This window comes from Uloborus diversus, chromosome 1 (genome assembly GCF_026930045.1).
Source record: "Uloborus diversus isolate 005 chromosome 1, Udiv.v.3.1, whole genome shotgun sequence".
NCBI classification, from domain to species: domain Eukaryota; kingdom Metazoa; phylum Arthropoda; class Arachnida; order Araneae; family Uloboridae; genus Uloborus; species Uloborus diversus.
Genome location: NC_072731.1, coordinates 192,819,505 through 192,847,007, shown reverse-complemented (window position 1 = coordinate 192,847,007; position 27,503 = coordinate 192,819,505). Strand labels below are relative to the sequence as shown.

Sequence of the window (27,503 nt, the reverse complement as noted above, 5' to 3'; positions counted from 1 at the left end):
AATCTATTACGATTTATCTTTCTTATTGTTGCATTAATAAAGCTATTTTTATTCGCAAAAAAAAAATCAACACCTCTTGGAGCTATTGGCTTTAAAATTGAACCGAAGCCTGTTTACATATGGATTCACATATATTCCAAATTTCAACCAGAACGTAGCATTACTTCTTGAGATAGGACACTCACAATGGAAAAAAAGAACAGGTGATTGCGCTACCCCCTTTTTAGCTGTTGACACCAAAATAAAATCAGCTCTTATACCCACTAAGGGCTACTTGCTGATAAATTTTTCTTCCATTTCGTTCATTATTTCTTGAGATACAGCAATCACAATTGACGACAAAAAACGTTCTATAGCTCAACCCTCATTTGAGTTATTGACACCAAAATTGAATCAGCACCTGTTCCTGTTAATGGCAACACATGGACCAAATTTTGTTTGATTCCGTCTGTTACTTCCTGAGGAATAGCAAGCACGCGCACTTAAAAAACGTCCCATTGCTCCACCCCCATTGGAGGAATTCGCGCCAAAAACCAATGGGCACAAATTCACATAGCGGCACATATGTGTACCAAATTTCGTTCGATTTCTTGCGGTAGTTTTTGCTGTAGAGCGGCCACAAAAAACTGGTCACACACAGATGTGACACACATACACACACACACACATACACACAGACAGACAGACATTTTTCAAAAATAGTCGAAATGGACTCAGTACACCTCAAAACGCTCGAATCCGTCAAAATTCAAAATTCGAAAATTTGCACGAATCCAATACTTTCTTCTATATATTAGATATAGAAGAAAGTAAAAACGATAGCTGCCTATTTTATTTTATTGAAAAGAACGTATCTTTATGAGTGAGAAAAAATATGCAGATATCATGCTTTCGTACTTTTGTGTGTAACTTGTCTCGATTTTCTACTGTTGTTGGCAGTTTCGGTGACAATAGTCACCGAAACAATAGTCTATAGAGTTTAGAAAATGTCTGAGAGAAGTCGGTTGCCCAATTCTTTAAGGTGGCGGGCTGTTGGATGGATGAAAATGGATTGTTTCAGGCTGATGCTGTTGACGTCTCAATGCGTCTCGTAGTGTTGTTCAGTGACTTTGGGATCAATACCAGTCAGAAGATTCTGTATCCAGAAGACTTGTTCCAGGCTGACCATGAGCTACAACACCTGTAGAAGACATTTTTCTAGATCTTTCGGCTTGAAGGAGAAGAATCATTACTGTGCCACAGTTTTTTGCAGATAACTTTGTAGCATCAGGAAGAAGAATCTCTGCTATTACGATGCAAAATCGTCTTCACAATACGGGTCTCTATACAAGACGACCAGGTGTGTGTGTTCCGCTCAACGGACCACAACGAAGGAGCCGCTTATGCTGGGCAAGAGGACATGGTTCCTGGACCCAGCAGCAATGGGTTTCTCTGCTGTGCACAGACGAGTCCAGATTTACATTTGAGAGTGATTCAGGGTATCTACTGATCTGGAGGTAACAGCGCACTAGATACGCTCAATCCAACACTGTTGAAAGGCACAGTTATAGAGATGGTGGAATTGTGGTTTGAGCAGGGATCTCACTCGGTGGTCACACTGATCAGCATGTGTTCCATGGAGGAACTGACTGGTTTGAGAGCCTTGATCCAAATATCTGCCCATATGATAGTGCTATTGGTAGTGACTTCATTCAGATGGATGGTAATGCACGAACTCACCAAGCTTGATTTGTTGAGGAGTATCTTGAGGACCATGGTTTGGAAGGAATAGAAAGGCTATCTCGATCTCCAGACCTGAATCCGATCGAACATCTTTGGGACTATCTTGGCAGACAGGTTGGTGCTTTAAATCCTCCTCCAAAGTCGTTACATGAGCTGGAACAGGCTTAGTCTGTGTCTGGTTTTCGCTTCCTATTCCAGTCTTACAACTTAATAAACAGTATGAACAATCAATGCCGCCAATGCATTCAAGTTAGGGGGTGACACATTCCTTATTAGAACCCATTTTTATATTGTTTCTATGACATTTCACTACAGAACACTGTAATGTTCTGTTTTCTTCAAAAATGGACTTTTCCAAAAAGATTGTTTTTTTTTTTTTTTTTGTTATGAATCGTTTTTGCAATGCACTTACACAAATTTCTATGACGCATTCAATCAAAAACTATTTAATGCACATATCCTCCAATTTTTTTGCTTCTACATTCATTCATTTGCAAATTAAACGCGAAAAAAACGGTTGTTCCTTAACTTTTTGAGGCCAGTGTATTTCTGCCTATTACAGTTTGTCGACTCATTGTGGTCATTCTTAGGGCAATGCAAAAAAATAACCCTTTATTTAAAATAAATATGAATACCTAAATTTATTTTTGACAAGTGGGAAGTTTTTGCAAACAAGAATTTCAGATCAAACTTGAAACAGTTTTTTTTTTACTGATATGTTCTTTTTTCTCTTTTTGAATTCATAGGAATGCAATATAATGCCACTTGGTGAAGATTTTACTGTTCGTCCAAGCTATTTACTGTAAGCATATTCTACAACTAAAGTTCATACTTTCTTGAAGCAACGCAGTTTTCCCGATTTTCCTGCGCAAGAGAGGATTTTTCTAGCTACCATCCATGTACCTTGCGTTCAAGTGCAGATCTTTAGGCTTTCGAAATTAATTTCATGTAAAATTATGGGGATTTTCTTTTCCCTTTTTTCTTCAAGACCTTAAAATTTTCTTCATCTTAAGCAGGATTTCGTCTAAATCCTCTTCATGTTAAGTGATTGATTTAACACTAATTTGTAGCTTTATCTGATGGGGAATGGCATTTATTTTGAGCTAAGCAAAATTTCGGGTTATGCGAGTTTGTGTTAACGGGGTTTGACTGTATCAAAATATATAAATTTTAAATGATTTTGGAAAAGAAAACCTTAGGAAGTTTTCCCACAAATTTAATTTATTGCAAATAAATAAAAATAGGGCTGCAGCCAAAAAGGGCCCAGAGAAGCGGTTCTTGAACTCGATACCTTCCTTAGTGGCCCCAATCGTGGCCTGAAATTACATTTTTGGAACTTCCGTCTCGAAAAATTACCGAGGTTGAATCTTAAGCTCCACTCCTTCCTCTGAAGTTACAATCAATGGCCTGCAATCGCATTTCCAAGACTTCAGTTTTGGAAAAATTCCGGGGCGAATCCCCATATACCCCTCTCTATGCAACACTTCCGAATATCATCTAAAATTTCAATTTTAGAACTTAAATTTCTAAAAACTGGCATAGGAGAGTCCCTGAACTCTCTTTTACATAACACCTACCAAAAGATGTCGTACAACCGCATTTATAAGTCTGCAATAAGAAAAGATCCGGGGAGGGTCCCCGAATTCCCTCTTTCAACGTCATTAAAGTTCTTCTAAAATTATTGTAGGAGTTCAATACATCTCTTTATGCGGTCTAAAACTGTGTTTTGAAGATACTATTTTGAAAGATTTCTACGAAAAAGTCATGTTGAACCCAATCCCTTCCTTTAATGGTGCCAGAACAGCTAACAATCGGGTTTTTAACACTAGAAAAACGGAGGGGCCTGTGTGGCCCCTCGCATAGTTTGTTGTTTAATAACTCGGATAATATCTAACGGAACTTAATGGAATTTTCTGACTTTTCATCATATGACGCTATTTGAATGCTTGTTTAATCATTTAATCATTCGCCTCATAGTACTGTTAATATTGATCCTTATACCTAGAAAGATGGGAGGGGCCACAGTGGCCCCTAAGCATTTTGACAATTAAAAATTTATTTTTTTCCTTTCTCCTAAATTTGTAGCATAAAAAAATGCCAATCACTTTAGTTTAACCTCTAACTTCCTCTTTATGCAGCCGGTTGGATATCCAAATGCTATAAACAGTACCGAGTGCTTACCATCCTAACGGTGGCCATTGCTCTTAGAAAGGAAAACTAATTCAACCTTTTGCCCAGTATAAAGAGAAAAACAAAAAATAATTAAGTACTAAGTTTTTATTTAGTCATGAAAGAAGGTGTATCAGGTATGTGGACTCCCTCAGGAAGAATTTTTAAAAGAATTCACCCCAAAAATGGGTAGGGGCCACACTGGCCCCTTCAGTCTTTCTAGGTATACAGAAAATGTCAGTCGTTCTAGTGTTAAGACCTCCATTTTGAAAATTTTCCTATGGTAGGAGAGCCCTACTAATATCAACAAAAATCCTCTAAAACTGTGTATTTAGAGCTTCAATTTCCAAAAATTGCTCCGTACGAGTCCCTGAACCCCACCCCTTTGCCTTTACTACTAAAGCTGGGGCCTACAATCATATTTTTACGACTTCAATTTCGGAGGATTTTCGGGGGAGGGGTGCCCCCTGAACATCTTTCTCCACCAACATCACTGAAGGTCTTCTACAACGTCTTTTAAGGATTGCATTTTTTAAAAATTTCTGTTGAAGGGTCCCTTTAACCCCCTCTTTCCTAATATCATCAAATAACGCCTAATTGCACATTTAGAATTATCTTATCGAAAAATTTCTGCAGAAGAGTGCCTTAATCCTATCCATTTGCCTAACACTTCCAAAGATGGTTTGCAATTGTGTTTTTAAGACAAACGGGATATTAAGTTAATAATAAACTACTTGAAATTTTATAAATTTTATAAATAATATTTTATAAATAAATTTGAACTTTTTATTTATTTATAAAATAATAAGTAATAATAGTAATAAATAAAAAGTTCAAATAAAACATTCACTTATGAACATCTCTATAATGTTCATTACAGCACAAAAACCAGTTCCATATAAAACACTGTAACACAACAGCTGTAACACCAAGTACAGAGCTTTTTTAGCAGTATGCTGAACGTGAATATACTTACTGAATATGCTAAATATTGTAAACATCATTAATAGCGGACAATTATTTTTTATTTAAATGAGAGAGATAAGATATTTTAAACAGTAAATTGCTTACACTTTTAATAATGTTTTCAAAAGCATGATTTCCGCGAAGAAAGTTGTCAATATGACTTTGAAACCATGAAGTTATTTTTCTAGGCACTATATAATAATCTTCTGACGTATTCTTCAGGAATTTTATCACATTCACTTTCTGCATCGGTATGGACAGTGAAATATCTGTATCTTTTGGTTCCCATCTAATTTTTGCATATGCATGAGTACTTTCAAAAAATTCTGGTTCCTGCAAGATATGAGTTACATTTAAGAATTAAAAATTATGTTAAAAGCCCAAATTGTTTATATTATAACAATGAAATTATATGGCAATATTTACATTCCTACATTTTAAAGAGCTAATTTTTACTATATAGAATAAATTCAACATAGAGAGTTTCTCACGAGACTATTGATTCTGAGTGATATATATATATTGGGAAATGTAAAAATAAATATTTCTGGGACTAAAGAAAAAAAACATAGACAAATCTAATTTTGGGAAAAAATATAGATAGTATTAAGAGGGAAAACTTTTAAAGCAGAAGAAATATGAACAAATCTATTTATTTACTCAAGATATTGAATTCCTTTATCTTGTACACTTTTAAATATAAAGTTAACTCTTTTAATAACCATTGCTTTCAATGTGTACCCTAGTTTCTCTGTTGGGTTTAAGAAACTTTGTGTGTCTGGTTTCAACATTTTAGGACATACTTACTCTCATTTGCAAACAATAAATAAGAAAGAAAGATATGGAGACATAAATGATCCAAAAATGTTCTCCTTTATCCATATTGCATAAAGAGACATAGAGCCAGATTAATAATGATAGGCAAGAAGGAGGGGAGGGGGTGATTTTGAAGGGCAGTATTTTGCAGTAATCATATGTTATCTTTGATACGACAAGCTCTTGTTTAATTACTAAATACTTTTTAAATCAAATGAAGAATCCATAAATTACATACACTGGTTATTATTGATCAAAGAATGTATGTGAAATTTATACTAATTACCAACAACTAGAAATACACAATGAATCCCCTCCATCCTCAACCTACCATTAATGTGTTTTAACTAGTTGGATGGAGCCCTGAAGAGTCAAGCAACCCCTGATCCGCCACCCCTAGCAGTGTTGATCAGGAGTGGGAACTTAGGAGGACTTTGTGACCACAAACATACAGGGTGCGGAGAAAGTTCCCACGATTTTGTTTAAAACATTTTTTTGGCGTTAAAATCGTATGTTGGCGATTTATTTGGCACATATTGCTTATTGACATTAAAAGTATTTGAGGATTAATCATTTATTCTTGGTTAGTTCATCGAGTTAGTGAGCTATGAATTGTGAAAATGTGCGTGTTACTGTCGTTGAATTACACAAGAAGGGAATGAAAACAGCCTATATTATTCGAACAACTGGATTCAAGAGTAAAACAGTCTATGATGCTGTGAAACACTACAAGGAGACTGGAGGGACTGCCGACCGTCCACGCAGTGGTCGTCCAACCACTGCAAAATGCCAGGAATGAGATAACGGTGGATGCGTGCACGAGCATCGTCGGCAATTTCAGACTGCGGCTCCGTAAATGTATTGAAGCCCAAGGAGTCAATTTTGAACAATTGTTATACTTTTTTTGTTTAATGTTATTATTGTTTCATTAAAGAGTTTTTATTGCTTTAACTTATTGATTTGTTGAATTATGTGTTAGTTACAGCCTATTGAACTATCTAATAAAATTGTGGGAACTTTCTCCGCACCCTGTAGTTAATGAGTCCCAGTCACCAATAGCAAACTGGAGGATTTTAGACCGGTTGGAATCAAACACGGAACCCTCCAGCTACGAATTTAATGCCTTACCGATCAGGCCTCTACGGCCCATCAAAAAATGTAAACATCAAAAAGTCAAAATAATTGAAATAGCATTTAAATAGAAAAATGAAATTAATTCTAAAGGATTACCAAGATGAAAAATTTTGACGACACAACTAAAACAACATTTATATCATATTCTGTCGCTTTAGAAATTTTCAAATCTTGATAAGAGCTGCCAGTGAAGTTAAACCGATTAAATATACAATAAGTTTCTTCATTTTTCTTGAGATATTGCCTTAAAGTTTCTAAAAATGAATTAACAACTTTTTTGCCATTTGTTTTCTCCTCATCATCAATTTTTATTTCATTCTTAAGTATTTTCTGAAGAAGTTCTGATGCAGCTTTACTTTTCTGAGAACTTGATGATTCTATAGAAGAATGTTTTGTTGAATATGTCACTGGAGAATCAAGCTGGATTCTTGAAGAAAGATTTTCTTTCTAAAAGTGAAAAACAAAGAAATGAAAGTCAAGTGCAGGGGGAAAAAATGTAAGTCAAGTACAGAAAAAAAAATATTTTTCAGCATTTCAAGCAGTTTTTCATAATATAATAAACATTATTTTGATGTAATTCTAATTTTTAAAGCATGTATAAGATTCATTCAAATGAAACCAGGTCAGTGCGTCTAACTTCACATTAGACGTTAGACGATGCCACGTAACTGCATGTATGGAGACATCATTGTGTCGTGTAGATTCCCCCAAAGGTGGAAGACAATTTCGTGGATTGGCAACTGTAACGTTTAGTGGGTATAGTGGGTACCGTGTTGTGCGAAAACCCAAGTCAGAGCCTTGTAACCACAACAATCACAAGGTCTCTTGTCTAATGATTAAAAAAAAAACTCTAGGTGTGTAAATCATGTGGCAGGGAAATTCAGACTCAAACCCCAACAGTTTACGAACTATGCACATTTTACATAACTTAAATAAGTTAGCACAAACACGTGACATAATTCATGAAATTAAATGGATCTCACCCATTTGTGATTTCACGTCGCAGAGAAGGAATAATCCACAAAAAAGGAAAGAGCTTCAGTTCACGATTGCAGAAGAGCAGTTAATGCAGTTTTTTCGCACACTGTTCACACAAATACACAAGTGGCTCATTTGCCATGAGTCACCTCACAGGAGATCACTACGGGGGAAACATCACCCGTACTGTTTAATTACACACTTCCGATTATAAAACTCCATAATTTCACTAATAACAAACACACAGCCCACATGCACTTTCACTTTTACGCAGGCATAACTGCAGCCACAGGGGCGCCGACTTGCAAAAATTATTGGGGGGGACTAAACGTCACCGGTGATCTGGGTGGGTATGTAATCCCACGGAGCCCCCCCCCCCCTTTACCAAAAAAAAAAAAAAAAGAATAAATAAAATAAAAGTTCAGATTTTTGAACCTTGAAAATGTATAAATCAGAAAATATGTAAATTGGCAAACAATATATGGCATGGCGTTTCCAAAGTCAATCTAAGAATTAGTACAAATTTTCTGGTTCAATTAGATCATGTCACTTGTCTTCAGTGTGGGACATTTTTACAGTTCTATTTTGGGGGAAGTCGTCGTGCAGTGCTGTGGCTAGGCATTGGTATAAAGTAGGGCATTTTGACTTGCATGGAAGGGCACTTGACTTGCATCCCAGTGGCGCTTACTTGCAAAAAATATTAGTAAGGTGGGGGGACATACCGCGGGTCTAACCGCGCGAAATTTTATAAATTGGAGATGAAAAAAGTAGGTTCTACAGTTTTTTAAGCATTTTAGAGCAATATTTTATCAACATTAGAATCCCGAAAACTTTACTCTGGCTAACTCGACACATGTTCTGGCTTTGAAAAACGGAAAAGGAAAAAAAAAGTATGGTATTTTTGCAAAAAGTTAATTTAATTTATAGTATAATAATTTTGTTTTTAGACTATTACAGAACAGTGAATTATCTATAAAAAGCTTGAAATTATATTTAAATAAATCTTAAACTATCATTAAAAAATAAATCATAAAATATTGCTGTCACACTTTGATTAATAAGTGAAATAGCTAATTTAAACTTGCTTTGAATAAGGCTCAGAGTTCATTAAATAAAAATAATATCCCAAAGTCAATTTGTTTAATATTACTTAATAAAGTTTATCGAGTATGTAAATAGCCGGTTTTTATAGAGCCTTATACCCTAAAAATATTTAAGTATTTGAAAATAACTAATGCAGTACTATAGTAATATAGCAATAAAATAGTACTAATATTTCAAAATTTTAAATCTAACATTCTGTATGCAGTTAATTCTCTATTTTACAGAGATTTTTAAAACTGCACTAAACACTAATATTAGGGCTATCTTTAGAAAGGTGCAAATGTCGACCACCTGACTAGATTACCGAATTTGAAGTCGATGACTGGTCGAATATTCAATTCATCCAAAATATCTCGGTGGTTATGAAGAACAGCTGAGTTGTTCAATCGATTCTGCTCCGTTGTTGATCGGACAGACTTTATCCGCAGGTTCGCACACTGGGACAAATTCTAAAAGTGCTTGCAGCACCATAACACTATCATTATCCACACCACTCCTTTTCAGTTAACCTGCTTTTTACCGTAATAATTATTTGTTCTAACTCATTACAGAATGTATTTTACAAGGTAACTATCTTCAAACAAGGAAAATAAAAAATACTAAGACAAATTTGAATTTAGAAAGCATTAAATAGCTAATAATTTTCTTAAATTATTGGGAGGGCTCTGCCCCCTCAAAAAATGTTTTGAGGGAGCTCAGGCCTCGTGGAGTTGGCGCCACTGCTGCAGCGTACAATTTCCCCAGGCAAATTCGAAAAAGGCCAGCCACACATTGCTTAGCCGGCTGCGGGAATAAAAAATCTCCGCTACAGAAATTTTAACAAACCCAGCTCGCATCTTTTTAGCACGGGGAAAAATCATCGAGTCCTCTCAAAAGTCAAGCAAAATACGTTGCATACAAGAAATTCTTTATTCTTGAAAACAAAACCGTTAACCACAATGCATAAATCAGAACTCTTAGACAATATCGCACCATATTCGGCAGCCTATGATATTAGAAAAGAAAACATGGTACCACATATGTCATTCCCGTCTCTTCTGACGTCACTGCAATTGCCTTTGCTTTAGACAGTGCTAGTATGAAAAAATAGCTCCGAAGAGAAATGAAACAAAAACATGTGCGCGAATTTTAAAATGAATGAAAAGAAAAGATTCTAATGTGGATTACACCAGAATCATCTATTGGTAGAAAGAATGACTCATGCGCAACATTTCATGTTGCACGATGACAGCAGGGCCAGACTGGGCAATCTTGTAATTGTCCGAAGGTCCGGTGGGTCATGGGGCCGGTTGTGATTTTTGGTTTAACTCTTTTTTTTTTACTTGCAACACTCCCTTAATAAATACGAGTTTGAAGGACAGTCAAATTCGATGGAGCTAGTGCCAGTGCCAGGCTTATGTTTAAGAGAGGCTTGGGAGGCAATCAGGTTCTGATTATACTTTTAATATTAGGAGTGCCCACGAGGCATTTTTTGAGCTACTCAGGGCCACAGAGAGCCAAGGGGAGGGTCCTCTGTCAGTTGGTTTTCGGGTCCCTTATTCATTAAAATTTATAAAACTTATACAACTGTGATTCCAAGTTGGGCCCCTAGTTTTTAACTAGGTTACATGGCCTCCCATTGGGCCTGAGTGTACTTCAGGACAGTCTTCAAAAGGGTACAGAGGGTGCTATGCCCCGCCCTTTTTCAGAATTCCATTCCAATTATATTTTAGTGGTGCACAAGAAAAGAAGGTCTTCGTAGTCTTAAAAAATTAAAATAGTTATAATAAATGAACAAATTCAATAAAAGTAACAAAAAGTATTCATTCTGAAAAAATTTAAAAGATAAAGTAGTTTTAAAATAGAATCATCCTAAATTCTGTATTTATGATTATCTCATCAAAGGTCACTGAATGTACGTTTCAAGCTGCTTCAACAAAAAAATAGTATATAGTGTACACTTGTGACAAGCTTCAGTTTACAAAAAAATAATACATAAATAAAATTCATAGATTCATAGAGGCTACCGACACATTTATATCTTTAATTGTTTGCATTAAATATCAAAATGAAAATCACAGCTAAATGGGGTTAAACACAGGAGCTACCAAAATATGATTTGAATAGGAAAAAAACCCCTGTTAAAATACAGTGGGAGAGTTTAAAAATATTGTAATTAATGCACACACCAGTTGTTCCAAGTGTTTGAATGCAAAAAAAAAAAAAAAAAAAAAATCAAGAGATTCGGGAGGTAGGGTAACGGCACCAGTAACAGACAGTCATAAGTTTGGACTGAAATAATAAGAATTTTAAGCAGGTAAAACTGATGTTGCAGCCAATCATTAGATGACTTGTAGTTGCATGAGAGAAAAATTGTTTAAAAAGCCTAAATACATTAAAAGGCTAAGAAAATTAAGTTGACCTCAGAGTGATGTCTTAAACATGTCTGTTACTAGTGTCATTACCCTATGGTATTTAGAATTTAAAGAAGTAGAAAAAAGATTTAAGGTATCACTGCAAAGTACACCACATCAGTCCGAAATGTGAAAAGTTCTTTTTATTGGGGGCACAGACAGATTTGTATTCCAAATACAGTGAAACCTCCCTTAACGGACACTCCCGAATAATGGACACCAATAAATTAACGGACATTTTTGCAAGTCCCAGTCCCTCAATATAGGCCATTCCATGTAATTCACTCTGAATAACGGACACTCCGAATAACCGGACAGTAATTTCACAAAAAATTTCCCTTGCGATCGTAGCACTTCTGGTTTTGTTTCTTTTCACAGAATATCTTATGAACTGCTTGCCTTACAAAGCTTTTATCCTCCACAACTGATATCCCCCCCCCTCATCATTTCCTTATCAGTTTCTTGGAATTAAAAGGGTGGTAATGGGCAGAGGCAGCGATTGGGGCTTAAAAGTTGGGGGCAGAAAAAAAAAGAACTAAAAGACATGGTACTTTTTGCGGGCAGCAAAAAATTAAAAAGAAAAAAAAGTCATAATTTTGTTACGGCTAGTTTTGCGAGTATTGAAGCAGATAAGTGAAAACTGATATCAGTCTAACAATTAACGTAAGTTTTTCTTAAGATTTTAATGAATTTTGTACACGATAACTATTCAAAAGTTAAGATAAAAAAGAGGAAATTGGGCGCTTTTTCTAACTGGGGCTCTCGGGAGATGCAATTGAGCAAACCAGCGCCGGTAGTAGTCGGTTTTATGGCGCCGTGGTTTCGTTGGGTTGTTTAATTTTTAGACATGAAAAAGATTTGCCCATATTCAAGGTCATATTGTCAACTGTCAATCATGCAATAGTGATACTCGAGATAAAATAAATAAATTAACCATAAAAAGTGTGTGTGGGGGGAGGGGGGTTGCTCTGCCGAATTGCCACCGTTGGTAATGGGATATTCATACCCTGAGATGAATTGAGAGGCAAGCGAACCTGCTTTTCAATCAGCAATCGTAGCTTGGCAGTTGCAAACTTTCCTAAAGGTGTGTTGATTTTTTTGTGTGACAATATTATTTGAGATTTAAAATGGCAACTAAAAGAAAGAGACTGACATTAAAAGAAGAAATTAATTAACGTTTTTGATGTTGCCGAAAAAGAAAAAATAAGTGTGCGTTGTCTTGCCAATCGTTTTCAAGTTGGGAAAACTCAAATCAGCGAAATTTTAAAAGATAAAGACGAAATTAGAAAATTGGGAACTGATGTGATATACCCCACCCTTGGCGACTTTTTCCTGTTGGCGCCAAGAAAACGATTCTTAGCTATGCTTTTTTAGCGCCAACAGGAAAAAATCAGATAAAAAAACATGATCAAAGCACTTCAGAACACAATATATATAAAAACAACATAAAAGCACAACAAAAAACATCACGAATATATGCTTCAAAAATGTACAGGGCCGGGGTTTTTTGTAAACATATTAAAATACAATGAAATAAATTATTGTATTAATTACAAGTCGAAATTAATGCATTAATTTTTTTTCATCATTTCTCCGGAATACGAGCCCTCGGTCTCATAGTACTTTCGTAATGAGACCTCGGCTCGCCGGCCCTGCCTCAGTCTCATTACGCAAGTACTATGAGACCTCTGGCTCGCCGGCCCTGCCTCAGTCTCATTACGCAAGTACTATGAGACCTCTGGCTCGCCAGGACCTCGCTCCGCTCGGTCCGTTATCCCTCCGACTGTTAATATACATTACAGTCGGAGTATGGTCACAATTATGTATATTTATGTATATTATGCATATTCATGTGTATGTACACCCAAGGGTGGCTCCTTCCGTTCAGTGTACAATAATGACACAGTTTTAAGTGTGAAATATGCACCATTATTGTGCAGATTTATTAATAAAATTCAGCATTTTTAAGAGTACAACTGAAAGAACTTTCAATTGTTAACATAAAATTCAGTATCTAAAGGAGGCACGTTAATGTCTAAATAATTCGTGGCATCGATAAGAATTAACTTTTAGAACAAAATAACCGTACTATTTCTGTAAAATTAATTTACATACAGTAAAAATAAAGTCAAAAACTACAAGAACCCCTCAAGGATTTGTAAAAACAAAGAATTTTGGAAGTGAGAGGTTTTTTTTGAATTCTAAAATAAAGAACTTACCTTTTTATATGGTATAAATATTCACACTCAGTCTAAAACAATACATCATATGACAATGGCACGTTACAGATACACACCACGTTGGAGTTAACTTTTAATTAACCTTCAAGTTTGAAGAAACTGGCATTTTCTAATGTTTTTACTTCAAAACACAACTACTGAATCTAAACTAACACAAAATAAGCATTCCTGTAAGGTATATTGCACAAAACAATATGTATCTCTCCTGCGTAAAACCAAGTAAAGAACCCAAGTAAACAAGTTCGAACAAGTTTGCCTTCGCGTTGCCAACCACAGGTTAGTTTCACCAGGGATGCCATGCTTAAAAATTTATCGCCTCATTGGCGAGAAAAATATTTCAATTTTGTGCAAAAAATCGGATGTCGCCAAATGGGGGGGGGGGGGGGGGGGTATATCACATCTGTACCGAAAATTGTGGATTGTGAGTTCGAATGAAAATTTAAAAAACGTAAAGTTTCGCAAAACAGAAACCATTGAAATCGACGAGGTTGTCCTGAAACGGTTCAGAGTTGCTAATAGTCTAGTGAAGAATTAGCAATATCTGTAACAGTTTTGGATGCTGTTTTGTGGATCACGTCAGCTCTCCAAAAAGTGGAACCTGGGAGCGTTTCAAAAAGTTCTAAATAGGCAGGATTTTCATTCAGGAGTGAAATGATACCCGACAGTGCATTAGGAGGAGCAGAAGAGGAAAATGAACTTAATGAGCTACTGGTTCATTTGGATTCAAATGTCAGTGCTGAAGACTACGTTTAAACTGATGAAGACTTATGAATTGAGGAAAAGAACTTGAACATTTCAAATTTCATTTCTCAGAACACAACTGAACTATGTGTTCTTTCTGAACATGATGAAGATGAACTTCCTGTGATTGAAAATGATGTTTGTTGTTTGCACAATTAGACTTTTCAGAAGCACTGAAATACAGTAAAGAATTGAAAAACTTTTTCCTGAGTAAAGGGGACACTGAAAGACTTGCTAAGGTAAATGATTTAAATATTTATATTGAGAAACAGGCTTGTAATGCAAAAAAGAGAAGTTTAACTGTTTTAACTGATTACTTTAATTGATTAAATGCTTTTTAAGACAAGTGTGTGCTGTCAGTCAGTATACCTTTATTAAGAAAAAAACAGATTAATTACACTTGACGCAAAATGTAGTAAACCTTTCGCAATTGTTTCGATTGTGTTCTACAAAGGCAACAACAGCCCATTTTGAAAAAGGTAAATTAAGTAGTTCCTCCTAATAGCAGACACCTCCCAATATTGGACAAAACTTCTGGTCCCTTGACTATACGCTATTCGGAGGTTTCACTGTTGTAGATAAAAATACAAGGCTGTACAAACCAACCAAAGCTGTGGTTTTGAAGAAAAAAAATGAGGGGGGGGGGGTTTCCACATTAACCATAATCAAAATAAATAAGAGAGGATAGCCAAGAAGGGGTTCATTGAACTTTATTCTTTCATTTGATGTTAGATTTGAATCTAATCAGTCATAGATATTTACAATAACTATTACAAAGAATGAACTAAATGACTATTTAACTACCTAAATGTAAAACAATAATTAATCAAAAATGATTAATTTACAGGTTACAATAAACCATGAGTTTTTATGTCAGGTATATCTATACATTTTTTGCAATTCAGTCAATGTTGTTTCTTGCATTGATGTTATAGGGCAACAAAAGAGATGGGCTTCTGAAATACAAATACGTAAAATTTTTCAATAAATCAGTCCTAGGGGACAGGCTAAAATGTTCAAGAAGACGTAGCCTGTAGTTGCATCTTTCAGAACTAATCTAAAAACCAACTTTAAAAGCTGATACAACTTTGCTTTTAAAACTTTGTTGCATCACAAGAGAAGCTGTGGGTGTTTTTTTTCCTTTATATTTTTTCAACATAAAATTTAAAATTCTGAAGATTTTTGGTGTCTGGATTCGTTAAATCTTTAAGAACTTGTTGAAATGCAAAAATATATCTTTGAACTTAAAAGTTCAGCTCATGTTATATATTTACAGATGATACGAAAAAAGTAGAGAACTTAGTTGCATATTTAAAACATAAAATAAATTAAAATATTAAATAGCTTTGATCTAAGAACAAGGGTAAGATAAGTTAAATAAATAAATAAAGCATGAATACTGATGAAGTAAAGAAATTTTAGGCACACTGAACTGATAACTTACATTAGAAGGAACACTAACATTTGTTAAACTTTCAACTTGTTTGAACAATAGCTTGACAGTATCTTTCATTTGGGACATATCAAGTTCCATTTTTTCCATGTTATCGGATAAAGATGTGCAAAAATTACAGCAGGCAACACTTTTATTATAACATGCTTTGCACACCCAAGACAGCTGCTTGATTTGATATTTAAACATTAATTCATACAAATCTTCAGGAAAATCTTCATCAGTAATAGAGATTGTTTGGTTGCAAGAATTGCATTTCAAACATTTTTCAGCCATGTTGAGCTGTAAAGATAAAACTAGGATTAAAGTCACAATGAAATTTGACAAACAAAATAAAGAAACTTTCAGAAAAATTAGTACTTTTGAATTTTTCTTTATCAATTCCCTCTACAATATATGTGTAGTTTAAACGCTACCCTTGAGCCAATTTTCATTAAAAGCAGATGGTGAGGTCAAATTTTACCAAAAATTATGTTTATTACACAAGGAATGACACAGGAAGTTGACGGTTTTTTTTCCTTAAATTTAATTACACATGTTTTTGCAGTTGCATAGCACATGAGTTTAAATCTGGGTAAAATTTATTTCTTGCCATGAAGGAAGCCCAGCATTTTTAATGCATCTTGTCAATACCCTTTTTCAGTCGATCTATAAAATATATGTACTTTCTATCTCAATTTAACTTTAGCTAAAAGTAAAATTGTATGCCTAAAAATGACGGCTTCTCTTTCTCCGGAAGTCCCCACTGGATATAAATGGATTTTCAAAAACACATGGCGTTTTTACTTTTGCAGTAAAAAATAATTTTTAATAACACGTCAAGGTAACATCCTAACATCAACAGCTGAAATCACAAGCGGTAACTCCAGACGCTAAATGGAGAGCTATTCCTCTACAGACATGGCTGCTAATTGTAGTATGGATTGGTATGTTGGCAACTTTATCGCTAAACTTTAAAATTGAAAATTATTTAAGAAGAAACTAATCACAAGATTCATTACGTTTTGGAGTGCGAAAAGAAATTCTTTATTCAAACTTGTCCGAAATTTAACACACAACATCAACCCAAGAAGAGAAATAATATATGATTGGCAATATTTGATCCAGATCATTCGCCAACGTATAGGGTTACCTTGTGTTATCCCTCACGGATCTTTCCTCCATTGAACCTATTTCATTATTATCACGTGGTTCGATAACTTGTAAATAAACAAACTCGGTTTTTCATTTCTTCCTTTTCCCCCTGCGGCCAAATCGTATCTTCTCTTAGAAATTTTGATTGGAGGATACATTTTATCTTAACTTACTTATCTGAAAGATCATTGATACTTATTGTTCTGCGTATCTAATTCAATATCTACACATAATAAAGATCTGTATCTTGCTTTTCTCTTCGCTTGTTCTAAAATACGTGAATCCTCTGTCATGCGTTGTTTGTGAGCTTCTATCAGGAAACTTGTACATTGTTTCCTTCGAAAGTATTCTATTGAGGAAGTGTCAATGAGGACAGATGTGTTTTGTTACATAATTCCTACGAAAATTTCCAAAGTTCTTTAGAACAATTTTTTTTTCAGTATTTCTGTGAGTTTTGTGCACATTTTTGCTATCGTAAATTTTTCTAGCTTCAATATTTAATAAATTATGAACAATGTAATATTCCTGTTACGAAATACAATTTCGAAATTAACTGGTTTTCAAGCACAAGGAAACTTTATTTCTAATATCCATCCTATGAGGAAAACTTGAAGGTAGTATTTGTTGTTTGTCTCCTAGAAGCTGGATAAAAAAGAGCACTGTTTGGAAAACGACATAGTAAGATTTTTGTTTTTGTCTTATCACTTTAATTCAATGTCATTTACTTGATATATTTCCAGATTTTAATATTCAATAGAAATGTAATTTCATTTTTTCCCCTAAATAAGGAATAGAATTGGAATAAAACTGGTTTATCCACAATCTGCTGGATATCTTGGGATTCATGCTAGTTATATAATACTTGCCCATAATATAATACTTTACGTTCCCAGCACTGATTGGGATGCCATGGGGCTGTCAGGGTGGTAATTTGTACTGTCACCCCTTCCCCTCACCAAACGAATAATGAAAATAATATCTTATGTACAGTTTTTGTGATGTAACAAAAGTTTAAATTAAAAGATCAAAAAGTTGCAAGAATTGTTCAATCTCACACTTTAGCTCAAACTCTTCTTTTAATTTGTTTACAAATTGTGTATAGATTTAAAAAATATATCACTTTGAAGTAAAAAAGCTGGTTTTAGGATACAAATTTCTTTTACTTTTTAATTTTCAACTTTTGTTCCTTTCATTTTATTTTTTTTTCATCCTTTTAATTTATTTTTTTAAATCCATTTTATTTTTTCATTGTGGGAAATCAGGTTTAGTTGAGCACAAGCACATAAAAATGTTAAAAGTTGTGATTATTTTTTAGTGTACTCTAGCTAGGGCGAGATGAGACTTGTTGGAGTGCAGTGCACGTTGAATCAGTCTCATATTTCCAATACTATTGAAATACTTTATATTTTGATTTGTGAACAACAAATAGCCTCTATAGTCTTATAAATTCTATAACAAATTCACATGGTATTGTTATATTGACCAAATTTTATTTCAAAAAACAATTTTGTTGCCTACTTTTCAGTGCTAAATAATTTTTAAGAAAGTCAATGCTTTTTTTTTTTTTAATGCTTTTAGTGAAGAACAAAGTAATGAAATTAACTCCTCTCCTAAAAAGTTATCTTAGTTCTTAATTATTTGTTGTTTCTTTTTTTTTTTCGTCATAAGGAAAAAAAATATGACAGCATTTTTTCCCGACCAAGAACAAGGGGACGTTGGTGCACTTTTAGAAAACACACTAAAGCAAAAACTTTTAGAAGAATTAGAAATGCAAAGTTTTAGTAAAAGGTCAAGCATATGTAGCTGTAAGCAGAGTTAGATCCCTAGAGAGACTAAAAATCAGTAATTTAGGCCATTGCAAGTTACTTAAGAATCCTCGCGATATAAACTCTGTCAATGAAATGACAAGATTGCGAAACTTATGGCTCTTAATCACAATAACTAAGTCAATGAAATTAACTAATAAGTGTAAAATAAAAAAAATAATAAAAACAAAAAACCCGACTGAATAAAACTAAAAAAACATAAAAAGAAAAAAATATAAGCCCAATAGTTTAGAATTTTATTAAGTACTACTGAATGTAGCTACACAATTGAAATAGTTTTATACTGATACACAAATAAGAAAAATCATAAATTCAAAAGCAGAATAGAAGGATCAACAGTCGGGGCCTATTCAAATTTTACGGGGTTGCTTGATTGGTCAAAAAGGAATGTGGGCCCCGACTGTTGATTCTTCTATTCTGCGTTTGAATTTATGATTTGTCTTGCGTGTGTATCAATTATAAAACTTATTTCAGTGGTCTAGCTATTCAGTAGTACTTAATAACATTCTAAACTACTGGGCTTATATTTTTTCGTTTTCGTTTTTTTTTTTTTAATTTTTACGCAGTCGGGATTTTTGTTTTCATTTCATAATTATTTTTTTAAAATCAATGCATCTTTCCTATTAGGTACATAAATGTACATGGCAGACCAACTAAGTTTTTCTAAAATTACATGGAGAAAAAATCCAAGTTGCTCTTTTTTTATTTATATATTATTTTTCAGTCTTTTGAATTTCAAAATAGTCCAAAAAGCAAATTTCATTTAAAACTTCATTTACTACCTAATTTGCTTGATTACTTATGATTTGTTGATATAGATTATGCACCATTGAAGCGATGCATAGTGTATATAAATTTTACTGCTAGAATATTTAAATGACTAGAGAAAAAAAAAATTAAAGAAGTTCAATAACACTTAGAGCAGGGGTCTGTCCAGGATTTTTCACAGGGTCCGTTTTTTGTGAAAAATAAAATAATTTTGTGAAAAGTGAATTATTTTTGTAAAAAATAAAATAATTTCGCAAAAAAAAAATTGTTAAATCAAAATTTTAGAATTTAGAGCAGGCACAAACTACGTCATTTAAACTTAAAGTAGAGAGTTTTCCTCTTCTATGTTGAGAATATCATTCTGGGGTGTTTTTCTAGTATTTAGCGGGGGGGGGGGGGGGGGGCATCGCTAACTCAAGTAGCAATATTTATCTACCATTCTACATTATGTTAAATTATACTAGAAATATTTCTGTACAGCATTTAAAATAATTGTAACAAAAAAAAAAATAATAATAAATAAAATTCAGACGAGGGGGGTCAGCATTTAACTTTTTGACCCAGGACACTCTTAAAACTGCACAGAATTTCGTTTAAAACTTATAAATTCCGTGATTTTAACAAAAATAAAAATAGATTTTATTTGTTTACTTCTTAACAAAGCGTAATAAACATCAAAAATTCAAAAAATCGGAATCCCATAGCGGATGCAAAGAGATCGCAATTCTCAAAGTGAAGGCATCAAAGGTATAAAAAACGGATTGTAAAAGAAATATTTTTGATAAAATTATCTTTAAATTGCATTTTAGAGTCCTATGATAAACATATCATTAATATCTGTGGACACAGCTAAAGCAAAAATAAAATTAAACCATTGATTCAGCATTTTAATTTTTGAGTCATAAAAGAAAATGGAATTTTGCTTTAAAAACTTGAAGTGCGTGTTCTAACAAAAATAGACTTTTCATTTATTTGCATCCTAATAAAACGAAGTTAGCTTGAAAAATGAACAAAATATGATTCTTATATCGGATGTTAAAAGATTGTATTTTTAAAAATGTAGAGATCTAAAGAAAAAAAAAAGGCAAGTAAAACAGTTTATTTAAAGTTAATCATCCTTGTTAGCATCGAAAAATCAAACCCATATAATTTTCTCCCAAAATAACAGTTGAACATTGCACCGCACCATAGAAACGCAAATATTGACAAGCTGGAAAAATGATCAGAATATTTTCTAATCAAGTCATTATAAAGGTTTAACGCCAGACGCTAAATGGCGATAATTTTAAAGTTGGGTAACCCTATCTGAAGCGATCACATTTTTTCCCCACCCTTACTATCCCTTTGCAGTTCTAAGTTCATTTCGCTGATATATATTATTATTGTTTATTAAATCATCAGTGGGGGAGAAAAGTGCTTAATAAATGCCTTTTCAGAAAAGTTTACAACACCGCTGCTAATTAGCTGTGATAAAACAAACAAAATTATTTGAAACCAAACTTATTTCCAGCTGTTAATTTCTTTCCAAGAAGCAAACAAGCATTATATTTATTTGGCAGTAGCAATTTATCGCTTGCAGGAGCATCACAAGAGTGCCGATTTTTTTTTCTTTGCAAAATTAGCAGATTTTGTATAAGCTGATCCCTCTAATTTGACTTTAAGAAAGGTTCCAAAAATTATCGGTTTAATATGCGTTACTTTGCTTTCAGATTTGCTCCTTCAAAAAACAATTTGTGAAAGATCCGATCTTGTTTATCAGAATTTTGTGAAGGGTCCGTTTTGGTTGATCGGGATTTTGTGAAAGGTCCGTTTTGTTTGATAGGGATTTTGTGAAAGGTCCGTTTCGGTTGATCGGATTTTTGTGAAGGGTCCGTTAACGGACCCAAATATCCTCTGGCCAAACCCCTGTAGAGTAGGCATAAAATTGTGCTTATATTTGCACTCTTTGCATCCCTGATTGATGATGCAAGAAATTAAAGCAAGATGAATGATGAAAGCAAGAAATGAGTGATGGAGCAAAAAAAGAAAATATTTAAAATTATGAAAGCAGAAAATATTCATGTAACTCAATGTTCTTATATATAAAAAAAAATAATGCTAAATTTTCACCTTTCAACAAACTCTTTTGATCCCAAATATTATAAAAGAAGTCTGATGTATGAATGGTGGAAGAATCGATAAACATTAATTTCCGAGTTTTCATTATTAAAATATGTTAAAAGAGTATTTTCATACTGAGCCTTTTAATTTTTTTTCTTTGATTAAAAAAATGTATTTCTAAATGCATTAAACTAGGAGAAACAATATATATATTATGGAAAACATGAAGATTTTTTTTCGACCTACTTGTCCTGTTTCTATAATTGTTGTCACTGATACATTTGGTAAATACATTACATGATTTGTAACTTTTTTAAAAATCTTTAAACAAAATATGTGTTGATCTTTTGATTTTTAAAGTTCTGTAATGTAGATCAGACTTGTAATTCATTTGTAGATACTGCAGAATACTTGCCATGTTTAAGAATTATTTATCATAGATAGCTTTGATTACGAGAAAATTTATTAACAAGAATTTATTCTTGGTTATTTGTAATTAATAATGTCTGAACTATCACAGTAAATTATTTCTTTGATTATTTATACCTAAAGATTTTCAAGCAATACAGAGTTCTGTTAAAAAGTTTACTATAAAAAAATAATAATGAATTGAACATTTGCAAAAAAAATCAGGGGATGTTTAAGGAATTTATTATAAAAAATGAAATTGCTTATTAAATTCTTTGATGAGATAAAACATGAAAAGCCTATAAGCAGACCATCATGTCCAGTGGTGTTCCCATCAATTTTTCTGAGGGTATACTCCCAGTAATCAAGAGTGCCCATATAGGGGGGCAGGGGGGGGGGCTCGAGCTCCGCCCCCCTTACAAGTTAGTACTTTTTTCTTTGCAAAAATGTAAAAATATTTCTTCTCCAGCTATTCACGAATAAGTGATTAAAAATGTCCAATTTTTATGACTCTAATCTTTCCTGAAATTGGTTTTCATGGGGAAAACATCATGCTAAACCATGGTTAGAATATCTGAGCCCCCCCCCCCCCTTAAAATTTTGCATATGAGCACCCATGCCAGTAATCCATTATGCTCAATATGTGTATGCAATCATATACATAATATCAATATGTCTAAAAAATGTTTGAGAGTATATGGCATACATGGATCTATGGGAACACTCCCTAATCATGTCCCATCTCCCCCATATAGAAATTAATTTTCAAAAATTAGAATTTATTTATTTTTTTACTTTGGTACCCAGAGTTTGAAATCTTAAAGAAACTTAAGTATTGGTAACAAAATAAACAATTTTTTATTTTTAGATCAAGATGGAATATACAAGTGTGAAACTCCCAAATTTTCCTCCTGGTCCTTTGGATGTGTATCGGAAAAAAGCATCTTTCGATTGGAAGGAAATGAAATATGCTTTAGAGGGAGAAGATGTTGCCAAATTTCAAGTAAAAGCTTTAATTTGAACTTCTTTCTCTTGAAGTATCCATTAACCTTCAAATGAACATCTGTTTTTTTTCTTATTATTTTATGACTAGAAAATCACCGTCAATGTGTGACATGGAAAATTGCTTCTACATTTGAACAAAGCAATTGCCTGTTTGGTGTTATTTTGATAGTTAAAATTTAAACCCTAACTTCACTGGATTAACCGTAAACTCCAGTGGATAACGTTAATTGTTGACCACTTTTTCATTTCTTCATTCTTCTAAAATTAGTCTTACCAGTTAAACAGTTAAGAACCCGGTTCCAGTTCAGCCTTTGTCTAAGTTAAGCATTTCCCTGCATGTCAAACATTGCCAAAAAAAAAACATCAAATTATAAATAACTTACTGCATTTTTGGTGCTTCAACAATGAAATAATGCTGTTGTGCATGCTATGACATGGCAACGCTTAGCAGGTAGAAACTGGGGAATTCGAATGGTAGAAAGAAGACTGATTTACACTCAAATTTTTGAAACGTACTATATTTTACAGCAGGATTCTGGGGTAGATGTTTACCAGTTAAATTAGAAAAGCAATTACTAACACTTCTCACTATAACCAGAGTATACAGAACTTGCTCGCATATTGCTTTGCAAACCTTGACTGGTATTCCTACAATAGAACTAACAGTAAGGGGAAAAGTATGGATTTGGAAGATAGGAATAGAATCAGCAGAGATGGAACTACTATTCACCTTCAGATACTCTAGATGGAACTACTTATTCACCTTCAGATTTTGAAACTCCTGTACCTAAATGGTTTTCCAATTCATGTTTACAAATTAAAGAATATCCAATCTCAACGAATTCCAACTCTGCAAATCTTTCATTTCCTCGCTTATGCACAGATGGTTCTCTCACTTCATCTGGTACAGCATCAGCAATATGCTTATTTTGAGGACGAAACTCTTTCATCGTTTTGGAGTATCTGTCTTCATCCCAATAACAGTATTTTTCAAGCAGAATTATTTGCTATTCTTCAAGCATTGAAATTCTCGAATTTACTTAACGCTGACTCCATTCAAATTTTTTCGGATAATCAGCCTTCTCTCTTAGCAATTAAAACTCCTCTTCAACGGAATGAAACAGTTTCTGATATCCAACAGTCATTATTAGGTAATTATTCCGTCTCAATTCATTGGGGTAAAAGGGCATTCTGGGGATGTCGGCAATGATCAAGCTCATCGCTTAGCAAGAACTGCAGCTGACGACCCGCAATTTCCTTCTTCATCTATTCTTCTTCCAAAATCTTCACTAATTTCATACATTAAAAAACAAACATTAGATGACTGACAATTTAGGTGGAATGAAACGAATACTGGACGTAGAGTTTTTGATTTCTTCCCCACCGTTCGTTTTTCTCCATGCATTAAAAGTAGGTTTGAGGCAATTTTCCTTTCACATCATGAACCATTCCCACAAGAAGATTTTCACTTTCTGATTCTGTTAATTGCTCTTGCAGAGAATTAGATTCTCCGGAACATTACATTTTCTTATGTCCACTAACATCGCATTTGAATATGAGACATAATCATAGTCTTTCACTCAATAAAAACGTTATTTTATCTATTTTCAATAGTTCACATTGTTTAAATTTAGTTCTTTTTTCTACACTTCAACACGTTATCTTCTGTAAAGTAATAACTCTCTAGTATTATGTTATACTGTATGTTGTTATGTTATATTGCTAGCATTATGTTTCATTGTATTATTGTACAGCTTTTATGAAATGTTTTTGTCTACTAATTACCAGAATTTTTGTCAATAGCAAATCAAAATTGTAACTGATAATTGTGTAATTTTTTATATATTTAAATAAAGTTCCTCAGAGACTCACTTGCTCATATTTATCTGAGCATTTAAAACTGATAAACAGAGCAATTGGTAGGTGCAGGTGATCTCTGAGGGTGTCAAATGTCAAATGCTATGACGGGAGTTTCATTGTTGGTGATTTCAGCGCATTACTCGATCAGGGGATTTCGGCTTATGAGGATATAGTTGAAGTTAAATGATTGGATTTGCTCCAACACTAATTTTATAATTTTCTCTTTTTCTTGCTTAGTGTCTCATCAATCATGCTTTTTAAGCTTTCCATTCATTTGTACATTCACTAAATTAAGTAATTTATTATGTCCTCATTTGCACTTTTTAGCACATTGAATGTAGTATAATACACTGTACAAGCAAAACAAATAACAGTACTAAAATTATATATAGACTGTTTGCTACTAATTTCAGGAATTCAAAAACAGCAATATCATCACCTTATAACAATAGTAAGGTATCTTAGTGCTATTTCTCGGATTAGATACCTCACTGTTGCTCTGAGGCGATGATATATTACATTTTAAAAATAATTGTTGAGGACTTTTACAGTCAGCAGTTCAGTCTTTTTAAAATTAAAAAAAACTTAGAAATAGAAAAATCACTTTCAGTGGTTCAAAACATGAAATCTGTACAAAATGGCTATCTTAAATTTTCCAATTTGCTATTTATTCATTTTTTGACTTGTATAACACTGAAATGATACTATCATCTATGAGTCTTTATATGAACAAAAAAAAAATTTGTTACTAAATTTAAATGGGGTTGTCCACTGCACCCCAGTAAACTCTACCTTGATATTTAAAAAGCCTGATAATATTTGTGTTTGTAATGCATAAACTCAATAAAATCATTGTTGTTTAGTGCAGTTATTGGGGAAGAGGGTGCTAGATTTCAGTCTTTTCCAAATCCAACTACAATATAATTCTGATTTCCTAAATAATTAATTAATATATATTTTTTATGTTTTCTTGTAGCATTACATTTGGAAGACTCTAGAGGCTGATCCTCTGTTTCAGAGAACTCTCATTGAAGAAAGAACTTGGGCAAGAAGATCATCATATTACATTCAGGCGGCACATGCATTTGCATGATTTAAATTTACTACCACCCGAGCTTGTGCTAGAAAAAATGCATTTTACTTCAGCTTTTGCCAATGCAATTGCTATGTATGACTTAGCTCTATACATTAAAAAGTCTTTAGCAACAGAGGTAAGTATAAATTGCTCTTTATGTTTAAAATGGATTTTGCTTTTAAAAAGGACATTTTAATGAATTTCCAGCTCAAATGATGGAACATTTTCTTATTGTTAAGACACTGAAAGTAATATTAATTTGTTTTAGTGTTAATTGTCAAATATTCAGCACAATTTATTTTGTGTTGTTCATGGAAAATAAGTTTATTTAACTTTTACATATCAGTTACATTGTGCGACAAAAAATCCCCCTTCAAAATTTTTCTGACACTCTACTGTTTCTTATGCAGAATATCCCAGTGAATCCAAATATTACCATCGTTTTCCCCTATCAGCCTCCCCCCCTTTGGTATTTGACTGTTTCATAGCCTCATTTTTATTTGATGGGGAAGGGAGCTTCTAATGGGCTAGCAAGTTGAAAAGTTCAAAGACAGAAAAATTTGTAGCAAGACTATTCTAGGGGTTTGTGCTTCACACTATTTTCGCATACATTTAAGTTAACACATTAATGTATAACATTAACATATATTTATATTTCTTATAAATTATTTTAATATAAATATCGGTTAATAACATTAACGTATAATTATATTTCTGACGATGCACCACCCCCAATGTTTATCGCTATATTAAGAAATGATAAATAGTGGGGACGGTACATACCCAGAAATATAATTATATGTTTATGCTATATTGTAAGCATACTTTATTTCATTTTAATTCTTCATTATATTTGTGAATGTAACTTGAAAAAAAAATAGTACCGGAAGTTTCTGTACAGAAGATCTACGGTGCAACCCGTATGCAACATGCAGTATTTCCAAGATTTTGAAAAAAAATACAGCAACAACAGTCATTAAAAGAGTGCAATGATTCAAACCATGTTTCATGAGCCAGAAGTTATTATAGGCTCTTACTGTGCATTCCATTCCCCATTTTTACTGTCAATTATGTTTTTAAAAAAGGATTTTCGTTATATTTTTAGTACACTACCTTTGTGATACGTAGCAATGGATCTTCTCACCATTTAAAACTTTTAGAGCCTATGAGCAAAATGGAGGTAAATTAGTTTTTCTTTTATTTGCACTTGCATCTCATTTTTAATTTTATTTTAAAAATCAATTATAAAAATTAAATAACCAAATCAGTTATGGAAAAAAAAAAACTTTTGTATTCTTAGATTGCTTAGTTTCACATATGAAAGAAATTGTCATCTCCAATTCTGATCTCTACTAGGGTTACCAAGTAATAGTTTTTTTTTTAATAATTAATTTAATTAGATCAAATGAGCACATCCTCCTGGAAATCCGATTTAATTATTTTAATGGCATGTTGCTCTTTTCTAAAGTTAGTTTGAAACTAGTTATCTCAAAAGCATTTATTTTGTCAATCCTGTTTAGGTATTTTACATACATGTAGAATTTTTATAGGGAAATTACAACTAAAATCATACAGCTAAAACAAGGTTTTACACCTGAGGTTGACTGATTT

The 27,503-nt window shown here is 33.3% G+C and overlaps 1 protein-coding gene and 1 pseudogene across 1 annotated transcript in view; one reads left to right on the top strand and one right to left on the bottom strand.

Moving 5' to 3' along the window:
• LOC129223991 (cyclic GMP-AMP synthase-like) overlaps positions 1-16,526 on the bottom strand; it is a 30,593-nt gene extending 14,067 nt beyond the window's left edge. Inside the window, exons 1-4 of the mRNA XM_054858386.1 lie at positions 16,077-16,526; positions 15,708-15,998; positions 6,904-7,254; positions 4,963-5,190 (exon numbers count right to left, since the gene is read on the bottom strand). Coding sequence (XP_054714361.1) covers positions 4,963-5,190; positions 6,904-7,254; positions 15,708-15,992 — 864 coding nt within the window. The 5' untranslated portion in view covers positions 15,993-15,998; positions 16,077-16,526. The remainder of the gene's footprint in view (positions 1-4,962; positions 5,191-6,903; positions 7,255-15,707; positions 15,999-16,076) is intronic.
• Positions 16,527-16,956: 430 nt separating this feature from the next.
• The window catches only part of LOC129223981 (peroxisomal acyl-coenzyme A oxidase 3-like), a 51,778-nt pseudogene continuing 41,231 nt past the window's right edge, over positions 16,957-27,503 (top strand).